Genomic DNA, 26981 nt, shown 5'->3' with positions numbered 1-26981 from the left:
AAATTCTCTATAGATCTTGTATACCACAACACAGTAGAATACATATTTATTGAGGTACGGAGCCAAAACAACACATCACAATAAAACTTTTGAAACAACCTAATATACAGGATGTTCCATCTCAGACGAGCCACCCCGTATATTTCTTATCCCATAGTGAGTGGAAAAATTTCCCGAAACACGTCGAATGATTTTGTTTAGGGGACATCTTTTGACGTATATTTCAGATTTGAACGAGCAACCCTCTAATGAGGGGCTCTTCAACCCCTCAAACTTGAATAGAGGAGAGGAGTTGAGTGATACTTTATTTGAAAAGTCTTGGAAGCCTCTTTACAATGGTGTATGAAAAACGAAAATTTGATGAACCGTTTCCGTCAAAAATCTATTTTGCAGCTCGAATGAGCCATCTTTAATAATTTGATTATTTTTACATGTACAAGCCAATTTTTACTAAGCCCTTTTTACAAACTTAAACATTCTTCAAAAAATCGCATTTTTGAAAAAATTGAATTATTTTATCATCATACTTACAATCAAAAAAATCAAATCTGCTTGTTTAAATCCGTTCAAATTGTCCTTCATTGACTTTCATACAAAAAAACTTTCTTCAAACTAATAAATAGAAGGTGATTATCTGGTTATAACGTTTCTTCGATCATTTCAGAATTGAAATCAATCTGTTGAGTTACTACTTTGCTGATTCGTTTTAAAATTAAAAAAATATCGTGTACACATTGCAAGAACGTGTTGAGCTGGTTAGACTTTATTACCAAAAACAAAATTGGATATTTAACCAAAACCATCCTGAACGTAGCGTTCGCCATAAGTATGTACTGAAATTGATTTCAAAATTTGTGGAGACGGGTTCAGTAATGGATAAAAAAAGGGCACCCATTAGAATTGTGAAGGATGAAGAAGCAGCTGTGGCGGTATTGGGACATGTCCAACTTATGCCAAACACGCAATCTGTACGACAACTTTCTGCAGTTTCCAGTATTAGTCAATCTAAAGTTTTCAGAATTTTACATAGACACAAGTTCCATCCGTACAAAATTAAATAATTTCATTAATTAATAATGATGATTGGGATCGAAGGCAAGAGTTTTGCGAAATTATGGCCGAGCGTATCAACAGTAACCCAAATTTCTTGTACAAAGTTTGCTTTTCTGACGAATGCACTTTTTTACTGAATGGAGAGGTTAACTGGCATAACTGTAAAATTTGGAGCGATACAAATCCTCGTGTATTTCGAGAAGCTCACACTCAACATCCAGAAAAGCTAAACGTTTGGGTAGGAATTTCGGGAGACCACCTAATTGGACCTCTGTTTATTCCTGGTAATTTTACTGGCGAACGTTATCTTGAAATGCTGGAAAATGCGATTGATGCGTTAATAACTGAACAATTTCTACTTGAATAACAATTGCATTTCCAACAAGACGGAGCTCCTCCGCACTACGCCGCACCAGTTCGCCAATACCTCATTTTGCAACACCCCGGTCGTTGGATTGGAAGAAGAGGTCCTATGGAGTGGCCTGCCCGATCTCCTGGCCTGAAACCTCTGGAATTCTTCTTGTGGGGATATCTCAAGTCCAAGATTTTTGTGACTCACCCTGAAAATATGGACGAATTTGTCGTCAAATAACTCCAATTATGCTGAACCATGTCAGAGACGGTTTTCAGTCAAGATTGTATTATTGTATGGAAGTCAATGAAGGACTATTTGAACATTTTATTTAAACACGCAGATTTGATTTTTCTTTATTGTAAGCATGATGATAAAACAATTAAATTTTTTCAAGAATGTGATTTTTTTGAAGATTGTTCAAGTTTGTGAAAAGGGCTTAATAAAAATGGGCGTGTACATGTAAAAATAACCAAATTATTCAAGGTGGCTCATTCGAGCTGCAAATTGATTTTTGGCGAAAACAGTGCATTAACGTTACGTTCCAAGACCTTTCAAATAAAGTATCACTCTCCCCTATTCGAGTTTGAGGGGTTGAAGAGCCCCTTATTAGGGGGTTGCTCGTTCAAGCCTAAAATATACATCAAAAGATGTCCCCAAACAAAATCATTCGACGTGTTTCGGGAAATTTTTTCCACTCACTATGGGATAAGGGGTGGCTCGTCTGAGATGTATAATGAAATGTATCGTTTTTGTGCATAGGAACCTTGACTTGTACGTAATAAACCTGAGCATTCATGGTCGGGATACTCGCCATGCTTCTGACATGATATAAACACGGATTTACTTTTCAGGTGTTTTATTTGGCCAGTGAAATGGCAAGGATGTTGAAAATACCAAGAATTTATTTATCTGCTAACAGTGGTGCCAAGATAGGTTTGGCCGAAGAAATAAAAGGAATCTTCAAAGTAGCGTGGGAAGACAACAAGGAACCGGATAGAGGCTTCAGGTAAACTTGTTTTGAAATTTTATTTGTCATTTTTCGAAATTGTTGACCGTCGGTTATTTCTATCATTTTCTTCGAGATGTCAATTACTCAAATCGAAGAAACTTTGGGAATTCACTCGAAATGAACAATGGCCAACATCTTTAAAAACGACAAATGCAGGCGAACCTGACTGAGAAAACCTTATTCGTTTTGCAATTACTCATTCAATTTCAACAATTTTTTCACAGATACCTTTATCTCACCCTGAAGATTACGCCAAAGTGAGTGCTCAGAATTCTGTTAGAGCAGTTTTGATAGAAGATGAAGGAGAATCGCGATATAAACTGACTGATATTATTGGTGGGTGTATTATACATTTTTTCAAGTCTCTATTATTCTACCAAACACTTTCTCTTTTTAGGCAAAGAAGACGGTCTGGGAGTTGAAAATCTGAAGTATGCTGGAATGATAGCCGGCGAAACATCAATAGCATACAATGAGATCGTAACAATTTCCATGGTTACTTGCCGAGCTATTGGCATTGGTTCATATCTAGTGCGACTCGGCCAGCGAGTTATACAAATTGAAAATTCACATATAATTCTAACTGGATACAGTGCTTTGAACAAGGTAAATCAATAGAAAACCGTATTTTTATAATGATTCATGAAATATCTCAAATTTATTTGTTTCGAAATTTCAGTTACTTGCTAGAGAAGTTTATGCCTCCAACAACCAACTTGGTGGCATCCAGATTATGTACAACAATGGTGTTACCCACAAGACGGACCAAACTGACTCGGAGGGTATTTACACCATTCTCAAATGGCTCTCTTATATGTCCAAGGTAAGAATTTAAAGCCATACATTAGTTTCCGAGCTAAAAATTTTAAATTTTTTGTAGGACAAGATGTCTCCTATTCCAATAATAAAATCTGCCGATTCCATAGATAGGGAAGTCACATTTACACCTACAAAGACACCATATGACCCCAGATGGATGTTGGAAGGAAGGCCATCGCCAAGTTAGTACTTGCTTATCATTTTAACAGACCAAACCGTGTCTGAAGACTTTATTGAAGAGAGATACATACGTACATGACATGACAATGTCACCCCAATATGTAAATCAGGTCGAAAATCCGACGTGTGTAATTACTGTTCAATTTCTATTTTTAGCGCAATCTGTAAACGTTTTGAGAGCATCATTTTTGATTACCCTACTTATGACTGCTCCCCATCTATAGGGACCAAAAAATTCGGATTTACATCCAAAAAGTCAGCTGAACTGGGTCTGATTAACTACTCTGTGTACACTGATTTCTACAAAGTTTTTGACAAAGTTAATCACGAGCTATTGATTCATAAACTCTGTTTATATTGTGTTGATGGGCAAATATTGCAGTGGCTCAAGAGCTATCTTATGGAAATAACGCAAATTGTTAGAGTTAATCATACTATTCTCATACCATCGCAGTTACATCGGGTGTTCCCCAAGGGTCACATTTGGGACCACCGTTGTTTAACCCTTTTATCAACGATCTAGTCAGCTGTTCCCATGAAAGCGAAGGTTTGCTATTTGCCAACGATATAAAATGTTTTAAAATAATTAAAAGTGAAGCCGATACATTGTGTCTACAAAACGATATAGATTGCCTATCTAACTGGTGTTCGCAAAATGGTATGTGTTTGAATGCTTCCAAATGCCAAATTCTTCGCTTTCATCAAACACGTCACCCAATCACTTTCGAATATAGTATAAATAATCGGACCTTACATTCTGCTATTGAAACCAAAGATCCAGGTGTGATCCTAGACTCCACACTTAGCTATAAATCACACATTTCCTCTGTAATTCAAAAATTTATAAAGATGCTTGGCTTTATAAAGAGAACCACTTGTGATTTCACCAACATCACTGCTAGTAAATCTGTGTATTTTTCCCTGGTTAGATCTCATCTCGATTATTGTTCTACAGTTTGGTCCCCTTATTACGTTACACAAAAAGTGAAACTCGAGGCCGTACAGCACAATTTCCTGCGATATATTGCCTTCAAGATGTGTGTATACTATGACTGTATTGCATTGGAATGCATTTTGAACATACCTTCTCTTAAGGCTCGCCTAAAACATAGAGATTTAATACTTCTATTCGAAATTATCTATGAACTGAGTATCAGCTCCGAGCTCCTCTCCAAAATATCTATACATGTCCCCAGTCGTTCAACTAGACAGGTGCAAACGTTTTACGGTTCTTTTCACGGATTCAATTTTTCATATAACAGCTTCATTCCCAGAACTCTTCGATTGGCTAATTCTTTAAATAACCTTCAAGTCTTTAATATATCAGTTTCCCGCTTTAAAAGCCATATTCTTCACCTAGCCCTAATACTTTCTGCTTATGTTATTGTATTGTGTCTAGTGTGACTTGCCTGTAAGAATTATATAATAATAATAATAATAATGACTTTATTCACATTACAATGAAAATGATTAAATTCACATCAATATATAAAATAGACATTACAGAAAACGTGAAAAATTAGGAAAGCGATAAGTGTAACACACTTGTTTCGCAATAAAAATAACAATCTACACATATCTAACAATCTACACATTTTTTACACATTTCAAATTAAATATACCTATGACTAGTTTATATCAACTGAACATGTATACATTCAGTACTACACAAATATAATATAGACAGTACACTGAACAAAATTACACACAAATATAAGAGAAATATTGAATTTAAGACAATGAACTTTGGCTACTCTTGATAAAAATTTTGGGAAAAGGCAATAATAATGTCTTTTTGCAATGGTGTCTTCATTCTATTAAATTTTGAGTAAATTTCCTACCAGCTATTAACGAAAATGTTTTCAATTTTTTTTTGAATAATGCTGGAGATTTAATATTTTTTATATCTTCTGGTATGCTATTATAAAGTTTAATGGATATAAAGGAGTGAGCTCTTTGTGAGATTGACTTTTTCAGTATCACGGGGTATGTTAATTTCTCGCAGTGACGTGTAGAGTATGGGTGATCACGAGATTTTGCTTTGTTTGAACTAAAATGGTATTTCACGCTTGTACTGAAAGAAAACAACTGTCGCACATCCAAGTTTCCACACTCTTTATACAAACGCTCTGTTGAAAATCGCCGGTTTTGTGACATTATGAGTTTGAGGAATCTCTTTTGTAACGTTTCCAGTGGTTTCAAATGTACACGTAGAGCTGATCCCCAAGCAGTTATTCCATATCGTAAATGACTCTCAACAAGGGCCGTATATAAATGTTTCAGTTCGTTGAAAGGTAAATATCTTTTCAGAACCCGAAATCTGTAGAGTACTGTTTGGAGTTTTTTTATAATATATCTGATGTGGTAATCCCATTTTAGATGTGTGTCAATATATAGGCCTAAGTATTTCGATTGTTTAACAGACTAAATTGTTATTGTATGGTTTTGTGTAGTCAGAATATTGAGGTTGTCATAAGGACAGGCATTAGATGCATTGCAACTGAAAGGAAGAAAATTCGTTTTCTCCACATTTACAGTCATGAGTCTGTTATCAAGCCACAGTTTCAATAGTTGGAAATCTGCCTCTATCTTTTCTTTCAATTCGTGCCAACTGTCCGCTTCATAAAATATGGCGGTATCATCCGCATATCCTATTATGGTACCCACGCTATTTATTTTAAATATATCATTTATATAAAGGTTGAATAATAAGGGGCCCAACACTGTGCCCTGGGGAATTCCACATTTAATTTCTAACTCATCACTAGTTTTATCTGCTATTCTAACAACTTGTTTTCTGTTTTGTAGATAACTTTCAAATAATTCGAAAACATATACCTCTAACTCCATTATTGTTCAGTGTTTGTAATAGTAATTGGTGGTCAACCGTATCAAAAGCTTTTTTAGGTTGATTAACAGGCAAAGTGAAGGTTTTCCTTTTTCTAAGGATTTGTGTACTATTTCTGTTAGTTCAAGTATCGCATCTTCGGTAGATGTTTTTTCTTTTAATCCAAATTGTTTGGTCGAAATAAGTTTATATTTATTGATAAATGAACATAATCTTTTCTTCACTGATTTTTCGAAGATTTTTGAGAGGTGGGTAATAAGCGAAATAGGTTTATAGTTACCGATTTGGGTTTTATCTCCTTTTTTATGGATAGGCGTGACTATTGTTGTTTTGAGAGCGTTTGGCCAGATACCAAGTGACAAACATCTATTTATTATGAATACTAAGGGTTCTAAAATGAATTTTGAAATAGCTTTCAAAACTTCCGCTCTGATTTCATCGTTCCCTGGTGATTTATTATTTTTTAATTCATTAATAATAAAATTTAACTCATTTTTATCCGTTGGAATTAAAACTAAGGAGTTAGGTAAATTATTAGTGATTGGGGTGTAGTTGGGGTTCCTAGGTATTTTGTTCGATAAACTCTTTCCGACGTCTACAAATTTATTATTGAATTCATTGGCTATGTTCCTATGGTCAATTAATAGTTCACCTTGATCGTTCGCGATCAGTGTCCCAAAGTTGTTTAGTGTTTTGTTTATATATTTTATTTTTATAATAGTTTTGTTTGCTCTTCTGTATCTCGTTGGTGACTTTGTTCTTGTAATATTTGTATTTATTATTCAGAGTGATACAATTGGGGAATTGCTGTAGAGTTTTGAAAATACGATTTTTGTGATTTATCATTGCTAATAAAGGGTTTGTTAACCACGGTGCAATCGTTGTGTTACTTCTACGGGGCCGTTTAACTACAGTGCATTCGTTGAGAGTAGTTAGGAGGCTAGCGACAAAATTTTCTAGTGCCTTGTTGGGATCTTGTGTGGTATAAATATTTTCCCATGTTATATTTTCTAGTTTGCTAAAAAGTTTTTTATAATTGAGGTATTTTATATATTTGGTGATATGTTGTTTATCAGGTTTTTGTTTTGCGGTGACTATTTGTAAGATTATCGTTGAGTGGTCTGTTATATCTGTTTTTTACAATAAGAGGTAAAATCATCTCTGAGATATTGTTTTCTTTTGATTTGATGAAAATATGATCCAGACAAGCGCTTTGTCTAGTAGGTTTGTTATTAGTTCATATTGTTATACATTTTAATTTTTCTTAAATAATCTACTTGTGATCTTACTTTGAAATTGTATTATTCTTATAATTTACTTTTAATCCACTGTATTGCATCAAGTACTACATAGCGCTGTACTACTTATATCTGAATTGGGCTTGCCCATGTATATAAAAAATTTTGTTGTTTCTGTATATTTTATAGAATTATGGCCAAACATAATCGAATTATTTGAAGTACGAGTATTGATTAGTATAAGTCCGGCCGAACACGGACCACATTTTTGCAGTCGAGGCATCCACAACATTGTGGCCACGATGACTGCACTTCGCGGTTGACCCAACCACATTTTTGTGGTCGACTTGCGGTCATATAAACCGCACTTGCAGTTGAGGCAACTGACATCTATATTTTGTGGTGTCAGAGTTTAGTGCCAGTTTCAATATGGATTTCGAAAAAGAAGCACTACTACTTCTTACTTTGAGGAGAAGAAGAAGTCATAGGAAGGTACGATCGTTTTGGGTACAACCACTTCTACGCGGTTGGGCACGACTGCAAGTTTGTGGTTAGTGTACGACGGATGTCGCGATGACATCTCGGTGGAGATCAGCAACAAGTTGACTGCAGACGCCCGTTTTGACTTTTGTGGACGCCCGTCTACGTGTAGTACAGTATTTCTTATGGGCAGCTTGAGTTCGCTGGAACGTGACTGAAATTGTGTGATCGATCCGACCGCAAAATGTGGCCCGTGTACGGGCTCTCTAAGAAAAATATTCATATACAAGTATTTATTGAAATTGAATAGCTAATTTATTTTATTAATTGAAGATGATCCGTCTATTTGGGAAAGCGGTTTCTTCGACAAAGGTTCATGGTCTGAGATTATGCGACCGTGGGCACAGACTGTTGTGACAGGAAGAGCCAGATTAGGAGGTATTCCTGTTGGAGTGATAGCAGTGGAAACCCGGGCTGTTGAACTGACGTTACCAGCTGATCCAGCCAATTTTGATTCTGAGGCTAAGGTAAAATGTTCCACTGTCATCTTCACTAGAGTAATATCATAGTAAAATATAACACGGTATAGTGAAAAAACAATTCATGACTTTTGTATCACGATAATGTGCCTGCTCTGTATCTTAAGTTCTTAGATTCATCTTTACATATTCAAGACATTTGTAAATACAGGGTGATTCGAAAGTACTTTGACAAACTTTAGGAGGTGATTCCTCACAGTATTCTAATATGAATTGTCCAAATAAATGTCCGGAAACGCTTCGTTTCCAAGATACAGGATGTTGAAGTTTTATTTTTATTTTCGTTTTTTTCAAATAACTTTTGAAATACTGAACTTAATCAAACGAAACTTGGTAATAGGAGGTTTTTGAGGTGTCGAATTCGAACCTGATGTTCTTATTGCTCTTACTCGTAGGGGGCGCCACCTACACGTCTTTTTATTTTTTAAAGATTCATAACTTTTTTGGGCGTACTTCTAGCACATTTTTCAGTAAAAAAATCTATTCCTCTATCATATCTACGTAAATAAGCTACCCTTGTTACTAGTCGCTGTAAGCAACCGTTTTCTAAATATTTGAACTTGAAAACTTCAAGTCGATTATTTCATAATCGATGCATGTTGAAGTTATTACGAATATTTTGCTTTTTTCACAAGAATGCTTTGGAAATGAATTTAACGTTTTACTCGTTTGAAGAGGTCATTACTGTTGGGTACGTTCCTTTATGACATCCTTAAGCGAAATAGTTCTTTTGTATCAAGGGTGCATAATCAGTATTTGTTTTAATAAAATTTGCAAGAAATGTCAACATTTTATTTCAGGAAATTTTGAATATGTAGAATAAACTGAAATAAACGAAACTAAATTGTATTCAAATAAATTGTTGGAAGTGTCCACCTTCAGCGAAGATACAGGCAGTCAGTAGTCTAGTCATTGAATCTCGTACCCGCTCAAAAATTATTGGTGTGTTTCTTATTGTTTCACAGGCGTCTACTATTCGGTTTCTTAGATCTTCCTTGTTCACTACTGAAGTCTTATAAACTAGTGACTTCAAATGTCCCCAAAAATAAAAATCTATCGGGTTTAGATCTGGGGACCTTGGTGCCCACGCCTGGTTAGGTTCTTCTACACCCCTACCGATCCATCGATTTGGATAGACTGTGTTAAGGAATTCCCTTGCTACAACGCTAAAATGGGCCGGAGCCCCATCATGCATAAACCACATACGGATACGAATTTCTAATTGTACATTCTGAAGTAGTCCCGGCAATTCATTTTTTAAAAAGTGTCTGTAAGTTGCGCCATTCAGTCGGAGCGGAAGAGAGAAAAGACCTATCAAGTGATTATCAATTATTGCCGCCAATACATTTACTGAAAATTGATACTGATAATGCCTTTCACTAGCTGCGTGCGGATTTTCGAGAGCCCAAACATGGTTGTTATGAAAGTTTGTGATAGCATTTCGGGAGAAGTTTGCCCCGTCCGTGAAGAGTACATATCTTAAATATTGAGGATTTCCAGCCAATTTTCTCAAAAACCATTGACACATAGTAATGCGTTGGGGAAAGCCTCGTGGCAAAAGAGCTTGTACCCTTTGAATATGGTATGGATAAAACTGTTGATCGTGGATAATTCTCCAAACTGTGGACTGAGTAGAATTGACAGCTTCAGCAATTACTCTTGTGCTTGTTTCTGGATTCTCCTCGAGAGCTTTCAAAACAGCTTCTTCCAATTCTGGGGTTCGGACTGCTCGTGGTCTTCCAATAATATTAGCTGCCCTCTTAAAGCTACCTGTTTCTGCCAAACGACGGTGGAGACTAGCAAATGTTGAAGCTGAAGGCAGTACTCGATGAGGAAATCGCTCCTGGTAAATACGTCTTGCTTCGCGCGCATTGCCATCCGCAAGGCCAGAAACGAAATGCATATCGGCTAAATGAGCATTATTGTTTAAATAATCCATTTTTTCAAAATAAGTGTTTTCCACTTCTACTTACGGAAACTTCAACAAAACGTCTAACTGTCACAAAATATGTAATTACCAAATCTACTCACAAACGTCAAATTTATTTCCAAAGCATTCTTGTGAAAAATGCAAAATATTCGTAATAACTTCAACATGCATCGATTATCAAATAATCCCTTGAAGTTTTCAAGTCCAAATATTTAGAAAACGGTTGCTTACAGCGACTAGTAACAAGGGTAGCTTATTTACGTAGATATGATAGAGGAATCGATTTTTTTACTGAAAAATGTGCTAGAAGTACGCCCAAAAAAGTTATGAATCTTTAAAAAAGAAAAAGACGTGTAGGTGGCGCCCCCTACGAGTAAGAGCAATAAGAACATCAGGTTCGAATTCGACATCTCAAAAACCTCCTATTACCAAGTTTCGTTTAATTAAGTTCAGTATTTCAAAAGTTATATGAAAAAAAACGAAAATAAAAATAAAACTTCAACATCCTGTATCTTGGAAACGAAGCGTTTCCGGACATTTATTTATTTTGACAATTCATATTAGAATATTGTGAGGAATCACCTCCTGAAGTTTGTCAAAGTACTTTTGAATCGCCCTGTATAGTGTGATGAAACAGTAAATTGATGTTTCCTATTATTACTTACATTTACATGAGTTTAAATGGATTGCTAATATTCCTTTCTAATAATCCTTTCCTTTCATTGCCTCTCTGATATAAGGCGTTTTTTTGAGTGGAGAGCCATCCGCCAACACCAGCGGGGGCGTCTCCCACTGCCCCATCGGGGGACTGTGTGGAGGCGCTTTTCTCTTCCGTGCGGAATTCTTGAGAGCGCAAATGTATCGGGGTCTTTTCCTGCCACTCCCTCTACCCCATTCACTACCCATCCCAATCCTTCCCACTCCATAGGGGAAACCCTTGTGTACATTTTGTATATTTGTATAAATTTGTTTTGTATATATTTTAAAAACACCACAAAAAAAAATACCTTAAAATTGTATGGAGAATAGTCAATAAAGAACATTTTGATTTTGATTTTTTCATTGTCTCTCAGTAAAACTGTTTTAAAAGTCCTTTATATTTTTAGACCATTTCCCAAGCTGGACAGGTATGGTTTCCCGATTCTTCCTATAAAACTGCCCAGGCAATTCAGGATTTCTCTAGAGAAGATCTGCCTTTGATAATTTTTGCCAACTGGAGAGGATTCAGTGGGGGAATGAAAGGTCAGTCACCTAGATATTAATATTATTTGAAACTCTTCTGTAAGCATCCTTTTTAAAAAAAATCTATATTCTCAGATATGTATGAACAGATTGTTAAATTTGGAGCATACATTGTGGACGGCCTGACTCAGTACAAACAGCCTATTATTATTTACATTCCCCCGAATGGAGAACTTCGTGGTGGAGCTTGGGCAGTTGTGGATCCCACGCTCAATTCTAGATATATGGAAATGTATGCAGATAATGACTCCAGGTAAATTCATTCAACAAACAAAACGAAATATTTGACAGCTTGCTTGGCGTTACAAAAACAAGTTTTGGAAATATCTCTTTTGGTTTTCCACTTCTAAAATCTATATATATATATATATATATATATATATATATATATATATATATATATATATATATATATATATATATATATATATTTATATATATATATTGAATGATGCAACTAATTTTCCTTTATTTTCAGTATTTCAATATTAAATTTTACAAAGAGGATTTGAAGCTTTATATCTTCTATTAATTATCTGCGAGCGCTTTACTATTGGATTTATGTATGCCTTTTTGTACTCATTGTACCTTTGTATTAGTTTTTTCTTGGTTTGGCTAATATAAAGGTACAATGAGCACAAAAAGGCATACATAAATCCAATAGTATATAAATCAAACCTCGCAACATACGCCATACAAAACAAACATAATTTCCCTCCACCAGAGAACATAAAACTCATAAAACAAGTCAACAAGGGAAACCGCATGGACATTTGGGAAAACTTGAACATCCATAAATTCAACAGTCATAAATCACGTATCGAGGAACAAGTACAAATCAAAACACAATAAGACCTCACATTCAATATATTAAACAAAACCATACACATTCCTAGAGAAGATCTAACACAAAGAAGAGTACCTGATGCAGTACAAATACAGGAAAATTTACCTAAAGTACCTGAAATACCTGAGTTGAGATGCTCTGACCGTATAAAGAGGCAGACGACAGGATGACAAGTTCAGTTTGAGGAGTGCCTAGAAGATGACAGTACTACCAACTGTCGAAAGCGCCTGCAGATAATTAACAGAAGATATAAAGCTTCAAATCCTTTTTGTAATATATATATATATATATATATATATATATATATATATATATATATATATATATATATATAACCGGATATTTGTTGGTTGGTTGGTACGTGATAAACTTCTACATCGCTCAACCGATTGTGATGAAACTTGACATGTATAAGTAATTTTTCATAGAGAAGGTTTTTAGGCTATAAAATTTTCTGTAACTCGTCACTAGATGGCGCTGTAGAACAATTTTTTGAAAGCACTGTTCTATAACGCTGCGCACGACTAAGTTCGTTGATTCTGATTCTGTCAAAACAATGGAACAGCAGCGATACAGCAACATAGTACTAGTAATATATAAAGTATATCATTTTGAATTCACATTTCACAAATACTACTCCAAAAATAATGTGGAAACGTATGAAATCACTGTTAGACAACAGAAGTTATATGAATGATAATAAGAATAAAAATAACATAAGTTTGAATAATCATAAAACTGACGGTTTATCTGAAATTTGCGAAATAATGAATGATCATTTTGTTGCGATTTGAAAAAAATTATCTTCTGCCATTCCAAATATTTCAAGACGACCTAAAAAATTGAAAGGGTATATTTTTAGGCCAAAGACCTAAAAATATTCAACTGTTTCATCTATGTTTTTTAGGCCATCAAGTTTAACTGAAATTGAAGAAATAATAGAATATTTATCAAAGCAAACCTTCTGGGTATGATGATATTGATATAAATATTGTTAAAGCAGTCAAGACTGATATCTCACCAATTTTATTCTTAATTTTTTGGAAATCTTTTATAAAAATGACAAAAAAGATGATCCTCTCAACTACCGCCCAATATTTTGAATGACTGACGCATAAAAGATTAACCAATTATTTGGAAAACAATATTTTATGTGGTGAATGGTTTTCACAGGTCTAGGGATACAAAGGCAGCAGCAATGGATGTCATTTTAAAAATTCAAACTGAAATTGACAATAATGAAAAATGTTGCCTCTTCTCTTTAGATTTGTGTAAAGCATTTGATACTGTACATCAGAACTAATAACTTTGGCATTAGAGGGAATATCCTTACTTGGTTTGTGATTATATGAGTGATATACAAATACATTTGCATAGAAAATCAAAAGAGTTTCATTAGAAGAATAAATTTTGGGGTGCCGCAAGGATCTATTCTTGGTCCACCCCTTTTTTCAATATACATTTACTTAATAACAAATTTATCTTTGAAGGGATCAGTTAAATTATTTGCTGATTACTCAACAATTGTATACTCTTTGGATAACTTTGACAAAAATCCTAATGATATAAAAACAGACATAAAAACAATTTCAAGTTGGCTACAGGAACATAAACTGACTCTAAATTTCCAATAAGCTTCTTATATGAATATTTCTAAGAGAAAGATTATTGAACAGTTTTACCAATTATTGTATAATTATTGATAATAATTCTAATAAATTCCAAGGATTACATATTGATTAAAATTTATCGTGGACAGAACATATTGAAATTATTCAAAAAAAGGAGCAACCGTTCATTGGCGGTATTCTATATTCCTCTTATATTTTTGAAAAATATTCATTTCAGTCTTATATACTCACAACTGCATTATCTTATTTCTATTTAAGGATCAGCCGATAAATCTACAACGAAACCTCTGAATTCTTTACAAAATGAAATCATTCAATGCATATATAAATTGTCGTATTCAGAACCAACATTGAATTTGTATAAATCAAAAAGTTTATTAGATTTGAACACACTATATAAACAAAAAAATTTGTTGTTGTTTCTTTCATTCAATAACAAATGAATCGAAAATTTCAAAATAAATTTCATAGAAATCAATAATATTCATAATAGTAACACTAGACAAACAAAATTATTATAAGTTAGTAATATCAATCTAATTTTGGACAAAAATTGATTTATCGTGATGGATTTATAATATATCGAGTGGTCCAACGAAAAGTATGCACCTTGCTTTTCTCCTTTTTTTGTAACTTAACGCAAAAATGCTCGGACAGGTCAATTTTGCATTTGAGGGGGACACATTTTAGATGTATTTTTCTACCTGTGCCTTCAACCCCCTAGTGAGGGTGAGTAACAATCCTAAAATTTTAAATGGAAAGTGGGGTCGAGTGATATATCATTTGAAAGGGCACAAAATTCTCTTTCCAATGATACCTAATTTGTTGTATTTACTTGAATAGTTATAAAAAAAGCAAGAACATTTACCCGATATTTTTGGTGTTACTGAAAGTGCATAAAATACGGCATTTTTATCACTACTACATTCCTCAATTTCTCTCGTGCGTTTTTTGGTTCAAATAACAACAGCAGATAAGTGTACAAAAAGAATTTAGGCAAACGTTCATTGATTCAGTTCGGTTGCTTTTGAAATGATTTCAACTTTACTGTAAAAATGGTTTATTCCATTCCTGAACGAGTTGAAATTGTTAAACTTTATTATCAACATAATAGTTGTGCTAGACTTACTACTCACCTCTTTAATAACAGTCATCCCGGGAAAAATGTGAATGATTCGTACGTTGCCAAGTTAGTACAAAAGTTTGTCGATACCGGATCTGTCTGTAATGTGAAACACCAGCCACGGGAACCGATCAGAAATGAAGCAGTGGAAGTCGCTGTTTTGGAACATGTTGCATTGGATCATACTCAAAGTACCCGTCAGCTTGCTGCAGCCTCAGGTGTCTCCCGTTCGTCCATAATACGGATATTGAAAGCCTATAAATTTCATCCGTACAAAATTAAATTAGTACAGGAAGTTAATGAAGATGATCCTGATAGAAGGCTGCAATTTTGTGAACAACTGAGCCAGCTACTAATTGATGATCCGCACCTATCATTCAACACGTGCTTTTCCGATGAGAGTACACTTTTTTTTAATGGAGCTGTGAATAGGCATAATTGCCGTTACTGGGATGACAGTAACCCACACTTATTCCGAGAGGTCCATACTCAGTACCCTCAAAAAATCAATGTCTGGTGTGGCATATTAGGTAGTCATATCCTGGGAATTTAACTGGTGAGGTCTACCTGAACATGCTTGAAGATACAATTGATCCACTCATAACAGAAATAATTGAAAATGACCAAAATCATAATGATGATCGGCTTCATTTCCAGCAAGATGGAGCATCTCCTCACTATGTTGCATTGGTAAGAGAGTTTTTAGATGACCGGTTTCCTGGACGGTGGATTGGAAGGAGAGGCCCCATCGAATGGCCTACCAGGTCACCTGATTTATCGCCTTTAGACTTTTTTCTTTGGGGACACTTGAAAAATTAATGTTTTGCTACGCAGCCCGAGTCCATAGAAGATCTTCGCCAACGATTTACAGCAGAATGGAGAAGTATAACACCTGATATGCTACAGAATGTTAGGAATAGATTTGAACAAAATATGTATTATTGTATGGAAACAAATGGGTCACATTTTCAGCACTTGCTGAAGTAGGATTCTACTAAGTCAATTACACATTTCAAAGTACTGGGTTGTAGTTGTTTTTCTTCATAATACCTACATGTTTGAGTGGAATACAACAAATTAGGTATCATTGGAAAGATAATTTTGTGCCCTTTCAAATGATATATCACTCGACCCCACTTTCCATTTAAAATTTTAGGGTTGTTACTCACCCTCGCTAGGGGGTTGAAGGCACAGGTAGAAAAATACATCTAAAATGTGTCCCCCTTCAAAAGCAAAATTGACCTGCCCGAGCATTTTTGCATTAAGTTACAAAAAAAGAAGAAAAGCAAGGTGCATACTTTTCGTTGGACCACTCTGTATATTACAATTCCTGAAGAAATAAAAAATTCTAAAACTGCTCTCAAATTCAAGAAGCAATAGAAAAAGTATTTAATGAATTAGATTAAAAATCAGAATCATATGATTTTCATAAAGCCAGATTCATCTAAATATTTTTATTTTAAATCCGGATAATTTCACATTTGACTGACGGTATTGATTATTCTACTCGTGTTGTCTTTTTCAATTATTAATAAAAAAAATATTTTATTTTTCAATACCTATTAAAAAACTTGATGTTCTATGCTCATAGCAATTACTTGTGTTTTCTTGTTCAATATTTCATTATTCTATTGAATTTATATCTTTAGTTGATTTAGCTAATCCATATTCATAAACATTTCATATTTCTTGGGATAATAAGGATAATACAATAATATTTCGAAATTAATTATTGTTATAAAAATTTGGAGACATGATTCTGTAAGAATTTTCAGAGTTTTATTGATTGAAAATTTGATAAAACAACGGTAAAAATAATCATACAGATTAATGACTATTCGGTAGGATATAAAAGATTATTTTAAATATTTTAGGGGTGGTGTTTTAGAACCTGAAGGCATAGTAGAAATAAAATTCAGAAAAAAAGATCTTATCAAAACAATTCACCGTATCGATCCAGTCGTTATGGATCTAGATGAACAACTGAAACAAATCAACCAACAGCAGCAGCCCAGAGAAAGGTCCGCAAGCATCACTCAGATGGTCGAAAGACCGAAACCGCCAGAAATAGCAGCAATCGAAAAGAAAATACAGGAAAGAGAAAACTTCTTGCTACCAATGTATCATCAGGTTGCTCTCAACTTTGCTGACTTGCACGATACTCCTGAGAGGATGTTAGAAAAAGGAACAATACACGTAAGTTAGTCTCTGAATGTTTTCTTAACTTTCGAAGATTTTTCATTTTCATTTCTGTTGCTGTCCTTTTGATAAAAGGAACATCTAACTCATATTGAGTTCATTCAAATAAGGTATAGTAACTGTTTTCTTTCAGGTGTCTGCTATATGGAAGCCTTCTGGCTTGTCCATTTGTTTCACGTTTGTAGAAAACACGGCACTTCATATGCTTATGAGGTCTGTTAAAAAAATTAGTCGAATTTTCATTTTCCTCAAAAAAAAAAAAAACTATTGATTTATTCATCAATTTCTATTTTGTCCTCTTTAAAGATCCACCTCAGATATAATACACATGTGCCAACGTTTTTTCCAATCCTCAAATCAGTTCTGATATGCAATTTTTGGTATGGTATGAGCTCTCTGCGTGATTGGGTTTTTATCTCCTCAATGGGGAATGTTCCTCCTGACGAAAATCAAGTAGTTTTCATAAAAAAGCTCTAAAACAACGCATTTTAAACTTATCATTTCAATAATTTTCTTTAAAAAATTATTTAAATACTTAAAAAAGAGAAATGAAATGATGCATTCAACATTTAAAGGGATTCGTTTCTATTTCATCATTTGGCATCGGTTATAGCTAATAAAGGACAATGAATCTGTTACCTGTATGAGACAAACAAAGATGACATATTTCAGAGGCGTGCTGTTCTGTTTACTTATGTTCAGAGTCATTCTGTGACATATGACATTTTGTGCACTTAACCTATCTTCCTCTATATGAATAAATAACAAAATAACTGTTGTTTATGTGGCTTGTTTAGGTGGTATTGAACTATAATTTATATTTTGCCATAATTGTTGATTTATAAAGATAATTTTTATTTTTTTTAAGTGAAATATCTAGGTACGTATAAATTATTCTAGGCACTGTTGCCAATATGTGAATTAGAAACAAATCCCTTTAAATATTAAAACCCAACATTTGAAACATCAATTTGAATACTTTTCAAGGTGAATTTGAAAAACTCATGAATTAAACTCAACTTTATTTTGTTCAAACTTGCATTTGCTGTAATAACCCAAATTGAGGAACATTTCCCATTGCCGCAAAACGCCGTCCTTTCATGGGTTTTCAGCCTTGCGAATAGGAAAAAGTCACAGGGGAGCAAATCTGGTGAATACGCTGGCTGAAGTATGATTACTGGAACGTAAAAGTTTTCCCACGCAGATTTCATTCTTCTTCCATGTTCATTTTTTGACTCGTCCGTGGTTTATGTCTAAGATATATTTCGCTGTCATGTGGTGTAAGAACGTTCCTTCACACATTCGGAAATTTCAGTTTTTTGTCGTGCTGAATAATATCTCAGGATATCTCAAAGAAAGTGATTTGTTCAATTGTGCATATTTCTTGTTTGAAAGTTACTACTTTGTTTAATAATCAACAAACTTTTCTTTTGGACAAAAAACAAAATGCTAATTGATTTCAGGATATTGTGCCATGGCGAAGGTCAAGAACAATATTATATTGGAGATTGAGGAGGCGACTACTCGAAGATAGGGTTATCAAATTACTAATGGAAGCTCAACCAGAACTAGCCCTTGGTCAAGGAGAAGCTATGCTCAGGAGGTGGTTCATCGAGGACAAAGGAGCTTCAGAAGTGAGTCTCAAATTTGTTTCTGAAGTCACAAAAGAAATAACATACTTGGTCAGTAGATTAGTTAAAGTTTCCACAATATAAATGAAGATGATTGAATTAGAGAATGACTTGATATTGATAATGGGGAATTAAGCAAAGTTCAGACCTTATTGTCATTTGACATAATAAGACATTTCATTTACACCCCCTCAGACATGTCAATCGCTGAATAGAAAATAGCCTCGGTTTCGATTTAGAACTAATTGTGAATAATCTCACCGATTTTATTAGTCCACTTTAAACTGTAATATCTCAGTGGATACTCATTCAAATTATTCGACACAAGCGACATTAGAATAAGTGCACTTTTGCCAACGTAGCATAAGTATATGCTCGGGATTCGATGAAGTCGACGAAGGCCGTTTCTGCATGGTCATGATTGACGAAAATTCTACCTGTGAGAAAGTTATCGAAGTGCTTGAAATTATGGTAGTTGGTTGGCGAGAGGTTGGGGGAGTATGGTGGCTGAGGCAGAACTTTGAAGCTCAATTCGTTTAATTTTCGTGGAACAGGTTCACCAGTGCGGCTGCTGCTGGTGCAATTTTAGGTGAATTTTGTCGATTTCCTCACAATAGGATCCTGCTGACAGCTATAAGCATGGTCTTTTTTGGTGGGTTTTCACCTTTGGGAAGTGCCTAGGTGGCTCATCGATGTCTAACCACTGTCCTGAACGTCTCATATGACGATCCAATCCAAAAAATAAAGGATCTTGTTGGTTGCGCAAAAGCAAAGAAGAACAGACCTCGAATAGTGACAATTTCTGTCAATCGTTCAGATCGTGGGGCACCTACTTTTCAACCTTTCCAGTATGTTTTGAACCATCAAAAACCGCATGCTGACGCCCAGTTCTTCAGCCTTCCCACGCATCATTGTTAATGGGTCAGTCTTCACCAGGGTCCTCTAAATCCTCTTCCTGGATAACTGTAGGTCGACCACTTCGGGGCACATCTTTGAAACAAAATGTCGCAAATCAACGTCATACGATTCCTACATTTTTTTTATCAAGATGGAGACGTAGAAAGCCAAGTAGCTTTTTCTGTACTAATACAATTGTTATTGAAAAAACTTTAAATTGATTTAGTATTTTGGTCATCTATATCTAGTGCATGTGAAGTTGATGTTTGTTCTATGATAATGGAGAACTGTGAAATGTACATTTTTTTACTTTTCAAAACCCCATATTTGAATCTAAAGTACATTTTTTTACTTTGCATTCATCTTCTTCAAAGTCATTTTTGTATTGAAGGGATACAAGTGGGACAAGAACGAAGTGGTTGTAGAATGGCTTGAAGAACAACTTTCCAGACCAGCTGACAGGTCGATGATAAGCCACAACATCCACGCTGTGAAGAAGGACGCAGTCATCAATCAGATCAAGTGTTCTTTGGAGGTAGGGTTTATCTACACTCATTTGGTAAATGAACGAACAAAACTTCCAATCTAGAAATATTTGTGAAGTCTCTATTTCTTCATAATAGTGTTATTACTTGTTTTCAGGACTGTCCAGATGTAGCTCTTGATGCAGTAGTTGCAATAATTGAGAAATTGAATGATAATCAAAAAGCCGAAGTAATAAGGACTCTGTCTCAATTGGGATCCTTGGAAAATATTGATTAGTGAAATGGTGAAATACTTGCAACAGATGTAAATAAAACAAACTTTTTTTTCACGAGAAAGAAAAATATTTGAAAGCAAGAGACCCACACTAAAATATAGTGCCTAATTGTATTCGCTGTGACGCGACAAATGTAAAATACAAAAAACTACAATTATCTCCTAGATCCAGAGGGCGAATTGTATAAAACTTCGTTTTATTTTTAGTAGAGGTATCTTTTAGAAGTCTTGAGGGTGTTTGTTGAGGGTGTTTGACTGTTTATATTTTTTGTACATTCTCTAAATGTGATTGTTTTTTTATTTATTACAAACAATGCAGGATTCAATTCGATACCTAGTGTAAATATTTGTTAATTATTTGTTGAAATATAGTTTCAAACGTATATGTTTCTTTTTCTTCATTTGTTTTGAGTCACATTGACGGGTCACAAAATGTCAACAATCAAGAAATGGTAGTTGGCAGTAGCGGTTTGCTCCACTCCACTCACTTGATCGACCGCTTTGTGGACCGGTGGTACAAGCCGCGAGGCCGAACGAACTTCCTATCGTCCAACCCATGCTAGGAATCGCACGCTAAAAGGCAAGACCTCGTTAATCGTTATCTCCCACAAGTTTTGACTTCTGAGGTTTGTTGTTCATAGTTGCTTCTGAATAACATAGGATCCGAAGAAATAAAAAATAAATTTGGGGTGCCACAAGGTAGTATTCTCGGCCCTTTACTCTTCCTTATTTATATAGATGATATGATAGGAGAAGTTGGAATGTGTGACATCCACTTATTTGCAGACGACACCTTCATCTATTTTTCTTCCACGACTATGGAATTTTGACGGAAACGATAAACTCTACAATAAATTGTATTCATAAATGGTGTTGCAGTAATTTACTTAAAATAAATGAAAATAAAACAAAACGTATGCTCATTGCAAGAGAAAACCAGATTAAAACACTGCCAAGCCAGAATTTGGAAATCAAACTATGCGGGAACCCAGTCGAACAAGTAAAAAAAATCAAATAGTTGGGTATTATAGTTGACTATGGACTTACGTTTAAAGAACATGCAAACTATATATTAAAAACTATTTCTTTTAAAGTAAACTTTTTATTCAGATGTTCAAGATACCTCAATGCATGAACAAAAACGGTGATAAACAATAGTATTATACTTCTCCATTTGAACTATTGCTTCACTATTTTATCGACCGCAGTTGATCGACCGCTTTGTGGACCGGTGGTTCAAGCCGCGAGGCCGAACGAACTTCCTATCGTCCAACCCATGCTAGAAATCGCATGCTAAAAGGCAAGACCTCGTTAATTCTTATCTCGCACAAGTTTCGACTTCTGAGGTTTGTTCATAGTTGCTTCTGAACAACATAGAATCCGACGAAATTGAAAATAAATTTGGGGTGCCACAAGGTAGTATTCTCGGCCCTTTACTCTTTCTTATTTATATAAATGATATAGTAAGAGAAGCTGGAATGTGTGAAATCCACTTATTTGCAGATGACACCCTCATCTGCCAAGCCAGAATTTCGAAATCAAACTATGCGGGAACCCAATCGAACAAGTGAAAAAATCAAATACTTGGGTATTATAGTTGACTGTGCACTTACGTTTAAAGATCGTGCAAACTAATATTTGATTGATTGATATGTGTTTATTGTTTAAGAATAAATTCTTGTTACAAACACAATGTCATAAATAAATATCAATATAAACATGAAGTATAAGTGTATAAAATATAAATTATTAAAATAAAATATAAACTATATATACATACTTATACAGAGGTTATTTGACAAGAACTAGGACAACGAATAAAAATATATGTTTCACACACAGTTCAATCATAGTTTCATCACATTCTAAATTACAGGGCATCGTCAAAATATTCTTGTAGGTCATGATAGGCTTTATCACTTAATAGTTTTGTACATTTCTTTCTGAATATGATGAAAGGAGTCTCTTTGATTTCATTGGGAAGTTTATTGTGTATCCTGATTCCATTATATATCAACGAGTTTTGAACCAAACATGTTTTTGGAATTGGTAGACTCAGTTCATTTGACCGCCTTGTATGGTATGTGGCTGAAGCTGTAGATTCATAGTTCTCCCTATTTTTATGTATAATTGGCACGGTTTGCAATATAAATATTGAAATAACCGTAAGGATTCTATGTTCTATGTTGCTAGTATTCAATGATAGAAGATTCGAGTCAAACCAATTCTTCACTTTTTTCTTGTCGTGGCACATTTTGTTATGCAATCTGTTTTTGTTCTTGTCATGCCACACTAATGTGGTGTCGTCAGCAAATAAGGTAAAGCTTTCTGTAATCGATATGTTGGTCAAATCATTGATGTATAACAGAAACAGTATAGGACCTAACACAGAGCCTTGAGGTACTCCACAATTTATCTTTCCCACGTCCGAGTTAGATGACGTTCTTACAAATTGTTTTCTGTCAGAAAGGTATAAACTAATCCAAATGTGACTGTTGTCCCTAAAACCATACCTTATGAGTTTCCGAAGCAATATGCTGTGATTGACACAGTCAAAAGTTTTGGATGAGTCACAAAGCACTGCTGCAGTGGCTTCCCCACTGTTGATTTCATTATACACTAATTGCAATACTGTTGATAATGCTTCACTTGAACTTTTAAAATTCTGAAAGCCATACTGATGTGTACTCAATATCCCATTACTGTACAAAAATTCCATTATCTTTTTTTACCAGTTTTTCAATTATTTTTGCTAAGGTTGGGATGAGCGATGTAGACCTAAAGTTTGCTGGATCTTCATTGTTGCCGCCTTAATGGAGAGGAATGACAACTGAGGTTTTGAGAATTGAAGGAAATGTTCGTTGCTTGAAGGAGTTGTTAATCAGTTCAACAAGTATATTGAGCGCAGTCTCAGGAATACTTTCGAGAATTTTAATAGAAATTTCATCAAAGCCAAATGCTTTCTTATTTTTTATGTTTCCTATCACTTCTTTCAATTCATTTATACTGATGTGGTGTAATGAAAAGTTACTGTCTACATAGATATCACTATATATTAAAAATTATTTCTTTTAAAGTAAACTTTTTATTCAGATGTTCAAGATACCTTAATGCATGGGCAAAAACGGTGATATACAATAGTATTATACTTCCCCATTTGAACTATTGCTCCACTATTTTATACCTACTGAACCAAAACCAAATTAACAGGTTCCAAAAACTACAAAACCGATCGATGTGATCATTTTGTCATGTAGCAGACGCACTCCCTTAAAAACCGTGTTGGATAGTTTAGGATGGTTAGCAATTAAAAATTATATGTTATACCAGACACTTATTTTCATTTTTAAAATCAAAACACAACGGGCACCTAAATACTTAATTGATAAAATAAGTTACAATTTTGAACTGCACCAACACCCAACCAAATCAAGAAATTGCTTTCACTTACCTCTAGTAAGGACAAAGACTTCTCAAAATTCTGTCTTTGTTAAATGACTCAAAGCTTTCAATGATTTAATCCTAGAATTAAAGGATATAAATTCTATTGACCTTTTCAAAAAGTTATTAAAAAAATATATGATGGAAAAACGTAATGAGACTTGACGTTTATTTTATAAACACACAGTATCTATATTTGTTGTGAGACGTAAACTTCTAGTTTAGAAACTTTTTATATATGATGACATTAATTTTATTTTTTATGTATTCACAAGATTTTATGCTAATATATTTGAGACGAGATGTAAATTATTAGTAATTAACAATTTTGTATGTATGAGTGTGTATATGTATTTATATATACTTTATTGCTTTATGACAATCTACAAGTGACAAATCAATTTTATTTTTAGATTTTATTGATTTCTTTTAAAATTGTTACTCACTGACCTGTATTATTAGTCTTCGACTAAATAAAAGGATTTATATATAGAAGTGCAATAGCTGGTTAACAGAAAAACATATTTTAGACAGATCATTACATATTGTAAAACAAAGTCCTATGCTGGACGGAGTGATTTAAGAGGAAGATTTACGCGTATGAATTCATTGGTGTTTTGTGTAAATTGGTTGGAATATAACTATGTTATTCGCACGAAGTCGGAGCGGCTCATTACATATTGTTCTTATTTAATATATCTACACAAAAGTCCACGATGGCATATGTCTATCTTTTAATGATAGCTTACTTTGAGTTTTTGAAGTAATGGTCACATATAATGTAATAATTGGTGATTCAGACAGATACGATATTAATCCTTATCAAATTAAGTATTTTAGTTAATTCAAGCATTTCATGTTTGAATTACGATAGCCCTTCACACCGTATTATTTAAATTATGTCTTAGGATTTGGATTAAAACTATTGACTGACGAAATAAATTCAGGCAAGCGTGATGAAGAAAGGTTGCAATTGCGTTGGTTTTTGTTCTACATAATGAACTTTTTTGAAGGGTAAAATAAAATTTATGTTTTGTGTTGTCATTACATAGGTAGGTACTCACCTATTTTAAAATTAATATTGATACTTGTTGTGACTGCTAGGAAGTTACATAGTCTGAAATAAATTATAAATGTTTCGTTCATTTATAGTGAAGGAAAGATTTCAAGTCAATTTCTTTTCACCAAAATTTCGAGAACCATTGTATGTGAAAAGTTCAGAGTTTTTTGTAGAGAGCAACAAATGAATATTACTGAAAGCAGATTTTAATATCCGGTAACTATTAGGCGGCCCGAATACCGGATTCAACAAAATATTTGTTGTCAATGAATTACTTTATTTAGTTAGTGTCACTCAAGAAATGCACTCATACTGCACTGAGGGCAAATTATGGTGAATGAATATTAATATTTCTGCATTAGGAGGTAGCAAGCGATTTCGCTTGTCTTCGTAAATAAGGCCAGCTTCAGAAAAAAAACCTTTCGCTGAACGCACTGCTGCAAGGTGTTGAAAGATTTACGCACTACAATCAATCGTTGGCGCGCCGCCTAGGCAAGCGTTTCTTGCGTTGCACCAGATGGCAACGTTCTGCCGTTTATTCGGCGGCTGAATATCCGGCTGCAATGATAGATAGATAGACACATACTTTCTTTTCCAAGAAAATACAATCTTATTGACAAAGCTTGTTAAAATCTGGTGTGTGCACTTCAAAGAATAAAAGAAAAGAAACAACTCAAAAACACAAATACCCAGAAACACAATTTGAGCAAAAATGAGTTCAGATATCTAATAGATAAAATATAACAATGAGAAATAAAAGTTAACAAAGTTTGTAGATAAAATAGTGTTTCAAAAAATGTAGAAAACAAATATACACAATTTGAACATAAGTTCACATGTCGTGGCAATAAAATAAGATATATCCCATTTGTTTGAAGGTGATTGACAATGTTTCATGATGAATTTCACTAGTTCGGACTGCCATTGTCTACTATATAAAATGATTTGAAATCCCTGAAACAACTAAAAAAGAATAATTAAAAATGATTAGCTGAAAATAACAATTATATTAAACAAAATAAACCTGAAATGAAATAATAGTGAAATAAACTACAAGTAAAACTATAACAATTGAATAAATAAAAACAAAATAAAAATAAAGGAATGAAAAAAGAAAATAAAAATAAAAAGTGTAGAGATTCCAAGTCACGTTAGTTCACGACGTTTTGATTGTTAGTATCTACAATCGTCTTCGGGTGATGACTGGACTGATTCCTCCGAGAGATGAGTATTTATAGGTCGTTCGAATACTTTCACTTATCCCTGCGTTACATTTTCCGCTTCACTGGTTCCGTGGGAGTTGGCCATTTTTCGCTTGATGATGAGTTTCCATATGTTGCGTATTTCTACGCTGGCCTAACTGAATACGTTGTTGGACAACATGTATGCGGCTTGCTTGAATTTTCTCCTAAACCAATGTTCCTCTCTGTGCAAGATCTCAGCTTGGGACCACTCGATGTTGTGTTGATGAGTCCAAACATGGTCTGCTATTCCTGATTTGCTGGTTTCTCCTCGCTGTGTGTGCTTCTTGTGCTCGGCAATGCGAACATTCAGTGGCCTCTTAGTTTCACCAATATAGGATTTTCCGCACTCACAGAGTATCCGGTAAATGCAATTCTTGAAATCGCAGTCCGCGTTTGGTGGCCTGGTTTTCGTGAGGCTGCTACGGATAGTGTTACTGGATCTGAAACAGGTTCTGA

At 34.4% G+C, this 26981-nt stretch overlaps 1 protein-coding gene across 1 annotated transcript in view; it reads left to right on the top strand.

The window, feature by feature from the left end:
* Positions 1-21163, top strand: part of ACC (Acetyl-CoA carboxylase) — a 145526-nt gene extending 124363 nt beyond the window's left edge. The window contains 13 exon segments of the mRNA XM_074174091.1: positions 2260-2414; positions 2642-2655; positions 2658-2753; positions 2815-3023; positions 3097-3240; positions 3298-3418; positions 8316-8509; positions 11558-11693; positions 11769-11946; positions 17169-17490; positions 18957-19127; positions 20413-20556; positions 20664-21163. Coding sequence (XP_074030192.1) covers positions 2260-2414; positions 2642-2655; positions 2658-2753; positions 2815-3023; positions 3097-3240; positions 3298-3418; positions 8316-8509; positions 11558-11693; positions 11769-11946; positions 17169-17490; positions 18957-19127; positions 20413-20556; positions 20664-20783 — 2004 coding nt within the window. The 3' untranslated portion in view covers positions 20784-21163.
* The last annotated feature ends 5818 nt before the right edge of the window (positions 21164-26981 follow it).

Source organism: Leptinotarsa decemlineata, unplaced genomic scaffold (genome assembly GCF_025532065.1).
Source record: "Leptinotarsa decemlineata unplaced genomic scaffold, Ldec_3_MD MMD2_tig00000505_RagTag_RagTag, whole genome shotgun sequence".
In the NCBI taxonomy this organism is placed as follows: domain Eukaryota; kingdom Metazoa; phylum Arthropoda; class Insecta; order Coleoptera; family Chrysomelidae; genus Leptinotarsa; species Leptinotarsa decemlineata.
Note: the sequence above shows the minus strand (reverse complement) of the source record. Positions and strands in the feature narration are given on the sequence as shown.